This window comes from Furipterus horrens, unplaced genomic scaffold (genome assembly GCF_987537825.1).
Source record: "Furipterus horrens unplaced genomic scaffold, mFurHor1.1.pri manual_scaffold_7, whole genome shotgun sequence".
NCBI lineage: Eukaryota > Metazoa > Chordata > Mammalia > Chiroptera > Furipteridae > Furipterus > Furipterus horrens.
In genome coordinates this window covers 10,149,558-10,166,843 of record NW_028327177.1, presented here as the reverse complement: position 1 = coordinate 10,166,843, position 17,286 = coordinate 10,149,558, and the positions used below count along the sequence as shown (strand labels likewise).

Genomic DNA, 17,286 nt, shown 5'->3' with positions numbered 1-17,286 from the left:
AGTACCAAAGCAACCTGACCCTGAATGACATGGAACAGTTTAATGCCCACACAATTCCTTTAATTATAAAAAACTAAATACTCTTTAAGTGCGCAATTATCTATTTTCTGATCTTTTGACCACCCAATAATATTTCCTCCAGGCCCCACCCTAGCATTTTCCCAAGAAAGTATTGGGGTAAACTTGTTCTAATAAGAGAGTTATAAAAAGGACAGAGATGAAACCACTGTGTTTAAGCAATAATCTGGAGGCTATAATTCTGAACATTATAAATAACTATTAGGACTTTTAATCGAACCAAAGTTCCAACAGATGTAAAATTTACAATAAATATACAAGGTCTGTCCGGAAAAAGTCCAACAACTGTTAATAAAATGAAAACAGTTTGTGCGACATTGATGTACCCTGGCAGCCAAGGAGAGTGGACTGGAATGCGCATGTGTGAAAATGACGACTTCGCTGTACTAGTCAGTGGGGGCGGTAGACAAATGTTGAGTGAGCAGGTGTACTGTGTGGCTGTCACATTCAAAGTGAGCAAGTAGAGCAAGAAATCTGCATAAAATTATGCTTTAAGCTTGAACATTCCTACATGGAAACTATTCAGATGATTCAGAAGGCTGCAGCTATGGGCAACTGGTAACTGGCATCTTCATCATGACAGTGTGCCTGCTTATGTATCATTTCTCATGAAGAGTTTTTTGGCAAAACATCAAATCATCCAGTGACTCAGCCTCCTGCAGCCCAGATTTGGCGCCCTGTGACTTCTGGCTTTTCCCAAAACTAAAACCACATTTGAAAGAAAGAGATTTCAGACAGTCAATGAGATTCAGGAAAATACGACGGGGCAGCTGATGGTGATTCCAACAAAGGATTTTGCAGAGTGTTTTTGAACAGTGGAAGGGATGCTGGGAGAGCTGTGTGAGGTCCCCAGCTGCCTACTTTGAAGGAGACGGAGGCATCATTATTCTATGTACAATGTTTCTTGTGTCTTGTATCTTCTTAAAAAATATCTCTATTTTTAATATGATATGGCTTGATACTTTCTGGAAAGACCTCGTATAACATTAAAAAACACAAACTTAAAGTGCAAACCATGCTGTATGAAAAATAATTTAAGCAAATCATATAAAATAACAAAATCAATCATGAACCAAAAGGGGTTTATGCAGCTATGCAGCAATATTTTTTAAAAATTAATTAATACAGCTAAGGAATATAAAAGCAGACATTCAAAATTGAAAAATGAAAATCTTTTTAGAAACAGCAAGGAACTTAATTTTTTAACTTAGTAAATTTTTAAAAATCTTTTTTTATTGTTATTCTATTACAGTTGTCCCGATTTTTCCCTCTTTGTCCTCCCCCGTCCATCCCACTGCCCACTCTCAGTTAATTCCCACACTGTTGTCCATGTTTCAATCAACAGGTTTTGTTGCCTGCGAAGCAAAGGGTCTCCGGTTCAATTCCCAGTCAGGGCACAGGCCTGGGTTGCAGGCCAGGCCCCCCAGTTGGGGGTGCACAAGAGACAACCACACACTGAGGTTTCTCTCCCTCTCTCCCTCCCTTCCCCTCTCTCTAAAGGTAAATAAATAAAATCTTTTTTTAAAATAATAAAATAAAAACTATAATTATAAAACAACACTAACATTTTTAAAAATGTTTTTTGCTAAGACCCCAAAGAAGAATTTTATTGTGATTTTGTAATTTTATTTAGCATTTAAGTTTCCTGCACATTATATGGTAAAGAAATTTCTACAAAGATCACATAATACAGTCACCTCATTAACCTTCTTGGATACATATCATGTGACCTGGGGCTTCATTGCAACCAAGACTGCTATCCAGTTTAATTAAGGGCAACTAAACAATCCCCGGGCTGAGGCGGCCAGTGGCTTAACAGTTGAGAACAGAAGTTGCCCAGTAGTAATGATGACAAAGGTGATGATGCTCAATGAATCATCATCTTTATTAACCTCATTAATACACTAACCTGTTAATTATTTACCTCTGACTTAAGAAAAAGTAAATGCCAGAGGCATAATAAGTTATTCATATTTCTCTTACAGCTGTCATTTCACAGAGGGTTGTTTTTTTTTAAATAATCAAACATACTATTGATTAGTGGTTGCTTTTACATGCCTAACTTGTATACTTGGGACAATTATATATACTACTTAATACAGAGGTTATATTCCTTCCGTTCCTTTATGCCAAAGGAAGACAAAAAAATAATTACTATATACAATGATATTACTTTTTAAAAATGGTTAAGATATTAAATCAACAGAGACTTTAAAAAACAGATCTTGTTAATTTTGCTTATTAGGTATAGACAGTACTCTAATGTATAAACCCTCAAGATCTCATTTTCATGGCACATAAAATGAATTTAGGTCTCTGTGATCCCTTCCAGCTCTAAGATTCTGATTCTGTTGCATAACTAGAATTAAAAAACAGAGGTGTACCACCTAAACACTCATGAAGACGCATACCACAGTGAATACAGATATAACTGAATACCGAGTCTCAGAAGGTTATCACTGGCAGGTAAGTCCTACTGTCAGTTTAGCTATTGTTCAGCAGCAACTAGTGATATCATTTGTCATCTGTAGAATAATTATCATTTATTTTTTTCTGTATATTATCCTAAAAATGAGGGCTAACTAAACAATCTTCAGAATAATTCAAAAATTAAACTTTATTCTTCAAAAGACCTTTCCATATAACTTTTAACTTCTAAATACACACTGTGGTTAAATTTTTTAATTTTAGAATTATATTAGAACTGGCAAGGTATACTGGGGGATTTTTGCAGACATGTACTAATGTGTTAATATATACATACATGTATGCGTGTACACACACCCCATTATGTCTCTATAGTTCTCAGTTTGGTTTTTGCTTGACACGACATACAGAGGTTGGCAAAGTAGGTTTACAGTTGTGAGTACACAAAACACAGAGTTTATTCTTGTATTATTTATTTAATCTGCATGTCTTCTTCCACACAAACTGTAAACCTACTATTGCTCTCCCTTGTATACAGCCTGAGAAAACTAAGTTTTATTAACCCTTTATCCTTTTAAAATTTCAATTGATCCATGAAATATTCCTGACTCCTTTTCATATACTGTGTTATATTTCTTAGGCAATGTATTTATATTAAACAGTAATAAAAAATAAAATAGGAACAGGGAAATATTTATTTATACACACCTATCTACCTACCTACCTCTCTCATCTCTGTCTCTCTCATCTCTCATCCATCCCTCTCTCTCTTGCACACACACACACACACACACACACACACACACTCAATACAATTTCCCCAATACCACCACCACTGCAGCGTGCAACATAAATTAGATCTCAAGATGTATGGAGACTGAATCTTAAAAGAAAATGTTCATGAATGGTCTTGAAATAAAATTATATGAGGCTTTAAAATTACTCAGGAATATATTTCTAAAATATATTTTCCTGAAGTTCAGTTTCTTAAATACAATTTCTCTTTACAATATGTATTCTGAAGGTTTCCCTGTGTGGTCTTTTTTCCTACTCATTCATTCTAAGGAAATTAATAATCTTTGTTGCTTTTTATGTGTTACCTTGCCAGGGTTACTGCAACAATTTTTAAAATACACAATTTAAATACAACTAAAGAAATGATTTTGTCTTTTGTTAAGGTCATAAATTTAATCCTTTAGTTAATTAAACATGCAATTATTATTCCACCATATCCACAGAGTCTAGGATTAGAGAGCAAAAAATATTCTGTAGACAGTCTAAAACTATGAGGCAAAAAACAAAAAGTCACTATAACTAAAGCATGCTATTTCAAACCAGCAAGAAGTCAGAAAATTCTGTTAAGTAGATGCTTTGCTATTTGCAATAAACATCTAATGAACAATCAATACTGTTAAGATGGTACTATACCAAAACTATCAGGGACCTCTGCTGATGATACCTTCTTCGCTGGCTTCACAATGGCAATCTCAGGTTGGGGATATCTGCATGCTAAAAATATTTTAAAATCAAAATGTATTCAAGCAATAAAGTAAATAAAATATGTATAAATAAAAAGTGAATATAAATTTTTGAAGTGGAGCGTGCTAGAATATAGGCAGCCCTCACTTTGCACAATAGTGTGGGGCCATTAAAATGCCAATGCAAGCTAAAACTGCAAAATGGAGAAAATTACAATTGTTCTGTGACTTTTAAAATTTTTTTCCCAAACATTAAAACCTCTCTCACAAGAAAAAATGTCTGGAATATGTATGGTGACAGATGTTAACAATTCTTATCATGGTGATCATTTTGCAAAACATACAAATATCAAATCATTATCTTGTACATCTGAAACTAATACAGTGTCAGTTATACGACAATGGAAAATTTTTAAAAACACCTCTACTAAAAGTTAGAAGTATAAAAATTTTTTTGAAATAGTAAAACTAATGTTTAGTTAATATGCTATAATTTGAAATATTAGAAACTGATAATTAAAGTTTTATTATTTCTTTGTAAAAGAAATTATCATAGGTAGCTTCAGCAGTGCTAGTGCTCCTCGTCATGTACCACCATACAGAGCAGGCATCTTTTCTATGCCTTGGTGAACTGGCACCTCCTTTCTAGGTTTGGATTAGCTTACACACTTTATCTGTTGTATTTTCAATGTCATGAAATATCTGAGAGTTCCTTTACTGTAAAGTTTGTACCAGAGTCAGTTCCTCTGGAACATCTTCATCCTTTTCATTACCTTCTCGTCAGGCTCCTCTGACTACATATACGCAGTCTCTCAAATGGCAGCAGTTCAACATCCCCACATCTTGGAGGCCGGCCTCAGCAGAAGAATGCTGCCTCACCCAAAGAATGCTGCCTCACCCAAAGCTCTGCACCCTGCCCAGGGCAATCCTCATCCAGTAGTTCATTTTCATAGAGGTAAAGACCCAGACCTCTCACCCAGCTTAGGACAACACTGAAGGGTCATCCTATCTCTAGCACCCTCCACAGGGTCAGCTGAGGCTCCCATTGAGACTGCGTCACTGTACCTCTGCCCAAACAGGATTCCAACAGCTCTCCCCAATAAATTTCTTGCCTGCTAACCACTGTCCCAGAGACTGCTTCCCAAGGAACTTAACCTGTGACAGGTATGATAGGGCATCACATCAGCAACATGTTCTCAAATGATTCGGTGTATGTGGGGGGGTATTTTACTATACTTAAAACTTTTCTATAAATTTGAGATTGTCGAACTACTGTAACAACATAATCAATAAAATATACTTAAAAAAATAAATTTGAGATTGTCTCAGAATTTTAGAAGTAATATAAAGTTAAGTGGGGAAAGTGCAATTACACTAAAAAGTTCTCATTGTATAGCTATAAAATCAGTGTTAACAATTCAGTTTTTCTAATGTCTTTAAGAAGACCCTTTGAGGGGGGAAAAAAACAAACAAACTAGGAGAATGTTTTTTAAACCAGAAGTTCTCTCTCCTGCACAAATATACAATTCTGCCAGCTTACCAAATGTGCCACATCTTCCATTATCACTCTCACATCTATTTGCCTGTTTCACAACTCAAGCATGCCTGAGCTTATCTACAAGGCCTGTCCAAAAAAAGTCCAGCCATTTTTAATAATATAATGAGAACAGTTGGCATGACATCAATGTAACCTGGCAGCCAAGGAGAGTGGACTGGAATGCGCATGCGTGGACAATGACGACTTTACTGTATTAGTCAGTGGGGGCGGTAGAAGCTGTTGAGTGAGCATGTGCACTGTGTGGCCATTACATTCAAAATGACTGAGTACAGCAATGAATCTGCATCAAATTTTGTATTAAGCTGCAACATTTCTTTGCAGAAACTATTCAGATGATTCAGAAGGCTTTCGGGGACGATGTGATGAGTGCAGCACAAATGTAAAAGTGTGGCACAAATGCTTCAAAGATAGTCAAGAGCTTGTTGAAAGTGACCCACATTCTGGAAGGCCTGCAACAAGCAGAACACCTGAGAATGTGGGACGTGTACAGGCTGCAATCAAAAAAACCGGCGACTGACAGTGCAAGAACTAGAAGCTGATCTGGGGATTCCAAAAACTACTGTGTCCAAGATTTGACGCAGGATCTTGGCATGAACTGTCATGACAAAATTTGTTCCGTGACTTCTGCTACCAGAGCAGAAGGAGCATCGTGCTGCAGTTGCTAATGACTTGATTCAAACTGCTACCAATGAATCAGATTTCTCCAAGAAGGTCATAAACAGAGATGAATCATGGGTCTACAGCTATGGTCCTGAAACAAAGGCCTAGTCCTCCTAATAGAAGTTGCCTGGCTCTCCATGACCGAAGAAGGCACAACAAAGTCACAGCAAGATCAAGACCACATTAACTGTGTTTTTTGCTTGGGAAGGTGTTGTCCATCACGAGCACGCCCCTCCAGGCCAAACAATGAATAAGGAGCACCACCTCAATATTCTTAGTCAGCTGAGAGGCGCAGTACACCAAAAACGGCTGCAGCTATTGGCAGCTTCATCATCCGCTTATGCATCACATCTCGCGCAGAATTTCTTGGCGAAACATCGAATCACCCAGGTGACTCAGCACCCCACAGCCCAGATTTGGTGCCCTGAGACTTCTGGCTTTTCCCAAAACTAAAATCACCTTTGAAAGCGAAGAGATTTCAGACTGTTGATGAGATTCAGAAAAATACGATGGGGTAGCTGATGGCAATTCCAACAAAGGATTTTGCAAAGTGTTGTGAACAGTGGAAGAGACGCTGGGAGAAGAACTGTGTGAGGGCCCAAGGGGCCTGCTTTGAAGGCGACTGAGGCGTCCTTGTCCCGTGTACAACGTGTCTTATATCTTGTATGTTCTTCAATAAATGTCTCAATTTTTCATATTACATGGTTGGATACCTCTAGACAGACGTGGTGTGTGACTTCTCTCCTATTTTAAAACAAAAAAAAAAAAACAGAACCATCTTCTATTCTACAGCCTTGCTACTCAGAAGAACATGGTCCCTGGATCCAAAGCATTGAAATCACTGAAAACTTACTAGAAATGCAGACTCTCAGGTCCTATCTCAAAGTTACTGAAACAGAACTGCATTTCAGTAAGATTCTCAGATGGTTTTATATGTACTTTAAACTTTGTGAAGCAAGGCTCTAGTTCCCAACTGTGGCATGTAGAGAGCCACAAAGAGCACCGCCACCACCCTTACATGAAATGAAATCAAACTAAATTCAAATTCACAACTTACTTCTAACTGAACCCATTAGAGAACTAAAGTCACAGAGCAAACGACTTGGCCTAAGTTAAAGGAGAGGCAAGCACCTGCAAGGACAGAGGGGACGTTAGCATTTGCTTACTTGGGATCGATGCAACCAGACACCCTAAGAAGGGTACTGCTAGAATAGTAAGGGAACAGGTGAAGGCTGAGTGCAGGCTGGAGGGGCAGCGAGAAGACAGCAGCATACACAGAATTGGGGCAGCCCATACTTTCTGGCAGATTCTTTCACCAGAAATCCCATCAGACACAAAAGGTGATGAGAGAGGGAATCTTAAGAAAGTGTCTGTTTTGGAGCAGACCTTCAGGAGCCGAAAAGTGGTCATGCAGAAGGGACATGAATTTCTACCTGGATCCTTTTTTCAATCTCTCCTATGAGTCAAAAGCTTTAGTCTGTAAGAAGGGCAAAAATACTGTCAGGAGGGTGACCAATTCTCCAGTTTGTCAGGGACTCCCTTAGTTTTAGCAATGAAAGTCCTATATTCCCAGAAAAAAACTGACCCCCTGCTCTTAGGCATTTTAATTTGAAAAATGGAGTTTCAAGTCATCTTCATGATTTCTATAAGCTTCTTATCAAAGAAAATGAAAAGATCTTACTTGCTAAGTGGCCTGCATATTTCCTATACAATGCTGCTAAAAAGGGTGTGATTTGCTTACCTGTGATATTTTATTTTTCTTTGATGAACTAGAATTCTACACACGACTAGTAAAAAAAAAAGTATACTAGTAGCAAATATTTAAAATAAGTTCAGACATCTAAACTATGAGTAGAGAGACAATCTCAGTGGTACTGAAGCTACTACAACAGTAGTATGCAAAGTTGCCTTAAAGAGCTGAATCCTTCTTTATTGATACTCCTTCCTCGGCTGACATACTTATATTTCTAATAAAGCCTAGAACTATTGTAACAGCTTCCTAAGTGGCCTTCCAGCTTAAGCATTCGTGCCCTTCAATTAGTCCATTAGCAGCCAAAATGTTCTTTAAATTATTTCACTCCCATGTTTAAACCATCAAATGGCTTTCCTAAAGTTTACTGAGAAAGACCCTGACTAATCTGGTTTCTGTCTACCTGCCCACCTCATTCCACACGCCACTTTGTTTATTAAACTCCACCCACACTTGCTTTCTGTCAATTCTTATGCTATGCCAAGTTCCTTCCTACCTCAGGGTCTTGGTATTTGCTTTTCCTTTTTCTCTGAATGCTCTTCCTCCAACTGTCTGAATGACTGGTTTCTCAACCCTTTATTTTCAGCTTAAATATTACCTACACAAAGGCCTTCCCAGATCACCTTATCTAAAGTAAGTGTCATTCTGTTTATTCTAACAGGAAAGACTACCTATAATTATTTTATTTATTTACTATAGTACTCATACCTTTCCTTTGTCAAAAATGTAAGCTTCATGAGGATACCCAATAGTGTCTATTATATTATAGAAAGTAATAAATACTTGTTACAAATTTTCAAAGTTTGGAAAGCTTTTCTATGAAGTGTATGTTATATATCTTTTATAAAACTCATTCAAAAATCTAAAGAAAAATTAAAGGTTAGAAATTTATGATAATTAGGAGTCCCAAATACTAGTTTTCTAACTTTTCCAAATTCTTCATACAATTTATAAACTTTTTTTGCACACATATTTTACTTTGACTTCCTTTATTTTAAAGTATCAATACCATATTTGCTTTTGTATTGACTTACATGTTGTACAAACATACAAAAGATAGAATAAGATACGTGACTTCTATTGAGCATTTGAGTTGTAACCTTTTTTCCCCAGCATGTGTTAAGAAAAAATACACACACACACACATATGTATGTATGTATGTATGTATAAAAATATCCGGAAAGGTGTAATAATAAGAACAAGGGTTTTAGAGTCAAACACAGCTAAGATAAAAAGTCTACTCTGCCACATGGGTTACAGGATCTTGGGCAAACTCCTCTTAGCCTTGGTTTCTTAATCTATAGAAAAGAGATGATTTCTTCTCTCTCCAAGTACCACGAAATAATTACATGAAAACTCACTTAGTGCAATATGTTTGAGACATAGCAAATACTTAATAATTTCTAAGTAACTGTAGTGAAGATGGTGTTAGCAGCAATAGTGTTAGCTGCAGAATGTCTTCTATAAAATATAAGAACCATTTTACAATAGAAATGAAGAAGTTGTGTTATAAAATACCAGGCTGTTTTTTAAAGTACAAATGATTTAAATACAGTGTACTAAATAATCTACCCTGAAGCTCAGAAAGAAAACAGAAAATCTAAACTAAACCAAGTAGGAAAACCATTCTAATATAAAATTCCCTGGAAGTGTAAGATCCAAAAATAGCAATACCTCAGTTAATTAGGTGCTTAAAACAATGATCCTTTGGACAGCCACAATCCAGATGTTAGCAAAAGTACTCACAAGATCTTCAGTGTGAGATCCGAAGAGTCAAAGATCAATAACAATGTGATAGACGCAATTAGCTAGCTGACAAGACAAAGGAGGGTAGTGGTCTATGACCTTGAAATGTGTATCAGGATTAAACGCTACCGAGAAGCATAGGGGTATCAAAAACAAAATGAGAAGAAAAGGAAAAACACTACGGAAGAGCACAGATTAGAAACAATACCAGAGAGGCCAAGAAGCAGACCTCCTTACACAGCAGAAAAGAGTTTACCACAACCACAAGGGATGAATGAGAATTGCGTAGTACAGTCCGAAGACACTGGGGGTTGGGGGAGGGGTACTATAAGCACATTTCACTATGACCGAGTCTAAAAAGCCTGCCAACTGAAATGGCAGTGTCCCAGAGGCACATGGTATGATGACTAGTATGTCTACAAATACATGTAGCCCCAAAGAAAATTACTGTATTAAAATACAGTATATACAGACTCTGACATCTAGTAGATGCCAAATTGTGCTCATTATACTTTTACCAAGGCAGAGAAAAACGCAGTATATTCAAATGTGCTTCCAACAAAAGCTATCAAAGTAAGGGTTTCAAAGCTTAAGAGGAATGACATCTTCTTACCTATGAAGTCCTTTGTCTGGAAGATCTGTCATTTACCAGATGGTTTGAGGTAATTAAGTTATTATACTTTAACGTCTAACTTCTTGCTTTTTTAAAAAAGACTTTATTTATTTGTAGAGAGAAGGGAAGGGAGAGAAACATTGATCAAGCTGCCTCTTGCAAGCCCCCAACCGGGACCTGGCCCACACAACCCAGGCTGGGAATAAAACCAGCGACCTTTCACTTTGCTGGACAATGCCCAACCAATTGAGCCACACCGGTCAGGGCTCCAACTTCTTGTTTTTAATATGGTTGTTTTTATTAACTTAAAGCAGGCATAAACCTTTGAGTCAAAGACAAGGGGAGAGTCCTATAAATCTGTATACTAATTAATTCATCTGACTTGAGAAAAATGCTAATAAAATCTTCACTCAGCGATTTAGTCTTTATTCGTTCCAGTTAGCTTTATACTGCTATACCAAAGAAAATCAGGCAAAAGTGTGGCTACACAAATTCATCACTATTTTCAGAAAAACTGAAACTATTAATGGTTCAATATCAGGTCATCCCCAATATTCAAGATCATCCATTATCTTTAGTTGCAGCTGACCTTCTGGACAACCCTACAAGTTGCTGACTTTATATGATTTCAATTTTCCTATCCACAAATTTGTTTATAAAAATTTACTTGTCATGATTGCTGTAAAAAGTTAGCAGTAAGTGACTATTAAAATGAACAACACCAAATTAATTAGTGGTGAATTAAACACTATAGCAGTATTTAACTTATTTGAAGTCATATTTTCTAAGTGTCTAATATTTAGAATCTAGTCAAGAACTTAGTAGTTAAGAAACTTCAAAATTTGACAGAGAGGTGAGGAGTTTGACAGGGAGGTAAGGAGTTATTCTTCTCTCGTCATCCAGAGACAAATAAATGTAAAATAAAGCAATGAGCTAAAAGTAAAGAAAGAGAATACAGAGGACTGAAGAAGACACAACTTATAGCCTTTCACAGAAAGGAATGGCTCTCAATCAGGACAATTTTGCTACCCTCCTCCTCTTCCCCTCACCCCAAATCTTCTCCATGAAACATTTGGCAATGTCTGGAAACATTTTTGTTTCCAGAGCTGGGGGTGAGGTGGGTAGGACAGGGTAGAGGATAGGGATGCTGCTGAATAGCCTCTATGGAGGACAGTCCTCACAACAAAGAACTATCCAGTTCAAAATGACAATAGTGCCAAGGTTGAGAAACCCTGATATGGAGGAAGGAATCCAATATATCTCAATATATAAAAGCAGTCAGCACAAGAACTAATGTTCAAATTTCTTAAAACAAACAAAAACCTAATGTTAGTGGTATATGTTAATAGAGGAAGATGTAATACGAGATTTCCAACATATATGATTCATTTTTTTAAATGTACCGATAGAAAGGAACAAATTACAACTATTAGGTACAGTCATCTACGTGAAATGTCGTCTCTTCATTTCCCTTCCCTTGAATCCAGACTGGCCTTAGTGACTTGCTCAATCAATAGCATACAGCAGAAATGAGGTTCTGGGACTTCCAAAGCTAGGTCATAACAAGTCACGTGGTAAGTTGAATAATGGCCCCCACATATGTCCATATCTGAATCCTCCAACCTGTGAATATGTTACCTTACATGGCAAAGGAGATTTTCCAGGTGTGATTAAATTAAGGATTTTGAGAGAATGAGATTACCCAGGTAGGCCCTAAATATTATCACAAGGATCCTCATAAGGGGGAGGCAAAAAAAAAAAAAGGTGAATGAAGGAGATGATATGACACTCAGAAGCAAGAGATTAGAGTGATGTGGAATAAATGACAAAAGCTGAAAAAGATAAGGAACAAATTCTCTTATGAAGCCTCCAGTAGGACAGAGCCTTGCTGACACTTTTATTTTGGCCACTTAAGTGGTCCGGACTTCAAACCACTGAATCTGTGGTAATTTGTTATAACAGCAATACCAAACTAACACGAAGTTGTAAAGCTTCTATTTACCCCTAAGTTGTAAAGCTTCTATCTAGCCCTCTTGGAACATTTTCTCTGGGACTCTTGGTCTATGATCTAGCTATTACAGCATTCTGAGATTGTTATGCTGGCAAGAGCACATGTACCTGCTCTGGTCAACCACATCAGCTAAGCCCAGCCTTACAGCCATCTCTATACCAAAGTGCCAGACATGAGTGAAGCCATCTTGGACCCTGTCACCAGACCATCTTTCAGCTGAAGTTTACAGAGTGACCTCCACAGATACCATATGAAACAGATGAATCATCCAGCTGAGCCCTGACTATATTCCTGACCCACAAATTGAAGATATAATAGAATGTTTGTTGTTTTAAATCACACATAAGTCCAGACATCGAGTTATATGTAAGTGATGATTAAAGATTATTAAACAGTATACAGTATAACCATTTTATAATGGAAAAATATCTTATTTGTGTCATCTGTTCTCTACTGGCAGTAGTCCCTAGTAATAGGGGCTACTCCAATTTGCCCAGTAACTCTAAAGTATCCAGAATTAAACTTGTTGAAATATACTGATATAATTTGTTTCTTCCCATTCTGGTAAAATAAACAATCATGGCCAAGCTTCATTTAACATACCTAGGCCCAAGATATAGAAGCTCTCAGTTTATTAGATATCTCTCACTCCTCCTGACTCAATTCACACTTCATATCCTCATCCTGGCTCTTTTCCTCTTGCCCTGTCTAGTTGGGCCTACACTTCACTTATTCCTTTTTTACTATTTCAACCAAGGCACTGAAATATCTCTACTCATTTATCATAATTTGGAGTATGAAATGTTTTCCTTGCCTCTTTCCCATTCTCCCTGAGCAAAAGCCAAAATTATCTCCAATTCATCCTAGAGGTTAATAGTTAATAGCTTAACAGAGTGGCTACTTTCTCACACAATGCTGAACAATAGGATGAGAAAAATGGAGATATTTTTCTTAAGCATCCAAAATCCCTAGTGGATCAGAACTCCATGAAAAATCTTGTCTTTAAGCATTCTAGGTATCCACATTAATATTAGCTTTTTATCTTCCAGCCTTTCACTTTGACAAAGGCCCTTTATGATAGCTATATGGAAATTCTCAAAACGAAGCTCCTCACCCTACTTCAAATAATCACAAAAGGTGAGGAACTACAAGATTATAGTTTAAAATTATATGGTGTGTCTATGAGGATGTAGATAAGTGGTAAAAAGCAAACCTAAATGTATACAATTACACTTACGTAGTGGAAAAGAAAAAATTCAAGCTGATTAAAATCTAACATTGATAGAAAAACTGCTCTGTTCACCTCATCTCTTATTATACGTAAAAAAAAAAGAAAACTCATTTAAAAAATACCTGAAGTACACATTTAACAAAAATATTACCTAGGAATCTCCTTTTTCTTTCAAATCAAATCTTTCATTGTGCCTCCCAAAAGCCTACTCCTATCTCTCTATGTAATTCTGCAATAAGCATTAATTACAACACCTTAAGTAAGTGTGGAAGGCAGCCTCTGAAATACCCCCCAGTAACTCCCCCTCCTGGTTTTACACCTTGTATAGTACCCTCCTACAGTGTACCGGGGCAAAAGAGATGGACTGTCTCTTCTAAGACTGGGTAATGAAACACTGTGGCTTCCAGCTTAGACTATGTCGTCACTTGTTTTGGAAAACCAATTGCCAAATCTTGAGAACGCTTAGGCGGCCCTCGGGAGAGGCCCACAGGGTGAGAAATTGCGACTTCCAGCCAAGAGCCACGTGAATGAGCCTTCTTGGAAATGGATCCTCTAGCCCCAGTCAAGACGTCAAATGATGCAGCCCCCGCTGAAAGCTTGATTATGACCTCATGTGAGACCCTAAATCAGAAACGTCTCACTAAGCTGTTCCAGCATTCCTGTTCCTCAGAAACTGTAAGACAATATATGTTTGTTTTAAGCTCTTATATTTGGGGGTGATTTGTAATACAGCAATGTATAACTAATACAATGAGCACCGCCACTGCCCATGCTTCTAAAACCAAATTGCAATACATTGGGCCCTCGGTGTCTGTGGGTTCTGCATCTGGGGAGTCAACCAACCTCAGACCAAAAATATTTGGAAAAAAAAAAAAAAAGTTGCATGTTGCTGACGTGCAGTGTAGTGAGGCCTAGGATGTCTGCATCTGTACTGAACATGTACAGATTCTTTGTTCTTATCATTATTCCCTAAGCAATACAGTATAAAAACTATTTACAAAGCATTTACATTGTATTAGATACTATAAGTAATATAGAGAGAATTTAAAGTATATGGGGATGATGTGCATAGGTCATATGCAAATAGTATGCCACTTTATATAATGGAGTTGAGCTTCCACAGATTTTGGTATTCACGGGGGTCCTGGTACCAGTTTTTAAAAATAATTACAAAAACAATTATAGATGGAATTATAATTGCAAAAAGTGGGAGACAAATTTGTTGTAAAATCTTGGCTAAAATTAAAAGACAACTGTAATAATGAGAGCTGGCCAGCCCTACTTATAAAAACAATGAACTAACAATGTACTTACCAGGAGAATATGAACTGTTTCTGGAAAAGTATCAGGTTGAACAGGTAACTTGAGAACATGACACCAACTTTTTAAAATTGGGGAGGAAATCAGTTTGTAATTTAAAAAATCACAATATCCTATGTAGCTATGATAAAGCATCCTGCAAAGAAGGCCTTATCTATTATAAATTGATTCTAATGCTTTATCTTGTCACAGATTGCATCACATGTTTCCTGATAAACACATAAGAAAGATAAGGGCAAAAGTACCAAATTTCAGCGATAGATTCCACTGACATATCACAGCACGAATGATTTCTTTCCTGTAATGTTTCCATACCAAGTCCGAAAGACTTCATTAGATCATACCAGCGACCTTCCCAAGAACACATAAGATTTCCTACAATAAGAAAAAGCCCTTTCAACAGAATTTATTTCATTAGAAAATGCACTATGCACACACACATTTAATACAAGTTGAGTATTTAAAAACATTAAAAAAGCAACAATAAAAGAAAAACAGAAATTTTTCATTTGTCTGGGAAAAGAACTGTCGATTTCAGCAATGGAATGAGTTGTATTCATTTGCAAATTAATAAAACCCTCTTTATCTTAAATAGTTAATGAATAAGGTAATTTATTAGTGATGACTCCAGCTATCTCCGTAGTAACTGCATGTATTGATATTGAAAACAATAAGGAACACTAAGACTGTCCTAAAAATTAAAGCAGTAGCATCACTTAAATGTCATTTGAGTCAAAGGGCAATAATTTAGTCATCAACACTGGCAAAAGTAGTTGATTTCAACTTTGAAGTTCCTTAGCTTATAAACAGGATAAACACTTGACTACTACATTGTTTCTTATGTCCTTGCCTGTCTATCTTGAACAAAGAATACAAATTACTAACTTCCCTCTCATGTAACTTACATACTTATTAAGTATAATTGATGCAAACTGATCTCCACTGACTCAAGTTTATAGGTCCTTTCTGGCATACTTAAAACCATGTTAAATTTAAAAACATTATTTTCATTGGAAAACGTAGGTAGCATCTCTATTGCAATGGGCAATAGGTATGACATAAAATTTAACCAGGAATGCTTTTTCTCAGGAAGTGTCATAATATTATACTACTAGGGCCTTCCAAGCTTGTAACAATGATAATGCAGAATTTCCAAGAAATTACTTAGAAAAAGTCAAATGTGTGTGTAACCAGTCTTGCCCACAGAGGACGATTCTGAAAATTAATGCTCTGGCATATGAGAGTCTATATTGTTTTTCAAGGGGCTCATTTTCAGAACTGAATATTTTAAAAACTATAAACTGAGTACACACATAGCTTACAAAATATGCTAGCATTTGATTATGACTTCATATAACATGATTATACATTTAATAAGTGAACTGATTGCAATGCTACATTTTTCCTGTAAAAGCTCTGTGGGTAGACAATTGAATCATCCAATACCATAAATTGGTCCACAATTCCCTGAACTGAGGGGGGAGAAAGTGGTTAAAAGACACAACTAATAAAAAGTTTCTGAAGAAGTATCAACAGTATAGATAAGTCAGGCTAGAATGGTTATGCACCTACCAACTTTAAGGAGGGGAAGTAAACTTTTAATTTCCAAACACATCAGGATGCAATATAAAATAGTAGCAATGTATTTTGTCTGTATCACCACATTTAAGTGGCAAAAACATTCTAAGATGGAATGATTTTATCCTTTGCTCCTTTCATCCTTTTGATTTTATGAGTGTTTAGCTTTTTCAGCTGGACTCAAATTCTGACCTACCACTGTTCTGCACTGGTTTTTAAAAATCCCACTTTAACATGTTAACTTAAAAATAGCTTTGCTTTCACCCTTCCAGATTACTTCTGAGCAAAAGTTCGCTTTGTCTTATAGAGCCCCAGTTTCTCAGAAAAGTACTTTCTTGTTTACTTCATTCTTTCAACCTCTGGGGAAACAACAAAAACTGGAGTTTAGCGAAGCACCGCACTTATCTGGGCTTGCAAGTTACGTATATGCAGGTGCTGGTTTGATCTATTCTCTCCATTTTCCAGGGACATGTTTCCTTCGGCTGCTCAAATGAATACAACCAGAGGTGCGTGAGAACAAGGAGCGCAGAGCATCTCTGCCTGTGAAGCAGCCTCTCTTCTTATGGGCGCCCGTACAGCTTCGTTTCGTAACCAATCAAGAAAGTTTCTTCCTGCCTCTCGGGTCTGTAGCACTTTCGGAGGACGCAGGCATGCCACCTGCATGGCTGCACGGTGGCAGGCAAGCATCGAGGGCTTAAGGACGAGAGGGCTGCGGAGGGGAGGCACACGGCAGATCAAACCATACCCGCCGGCAGTGGGGGCTGAGGCTCCGGCTTCCGAGGCTGGGGAAGCGCCAGCCAGCCAAGTCTTGGCCCCGGCTGCCTGGCTCGGTCAG

At 37.2% G+C, this 17,286-nt stretch overlaps 1 protein-coding gene across 2 annotated transcripts in view; it reads right to left on the bottom strand.

Moving 5' to 3' along the window:
• TMEM65 (transmembrane protein 65) overlaps positions 1-17,286 on the bottom strand; it is a 38,692-nt gene that overhangs the window by 20,381 nt on the left and 1,025 nt on the right. The window contains exon 2 of one of the 2 annotated variants that reach the window (XM_090282733.1): positions 3,934-4,014. The exons of the other annotated variant lie outside the window; for it this stretch is intronic. Within the exon in view, the coding sequence (XP_090138859.1) occupies positions 3,934-4,014 (81 nt within the window). The remainder of the gene's footprint in view (positions 1-3,933; positions 4,015-17,286) is intronic. 2 annotated transcript variants of the gene reach the window in all.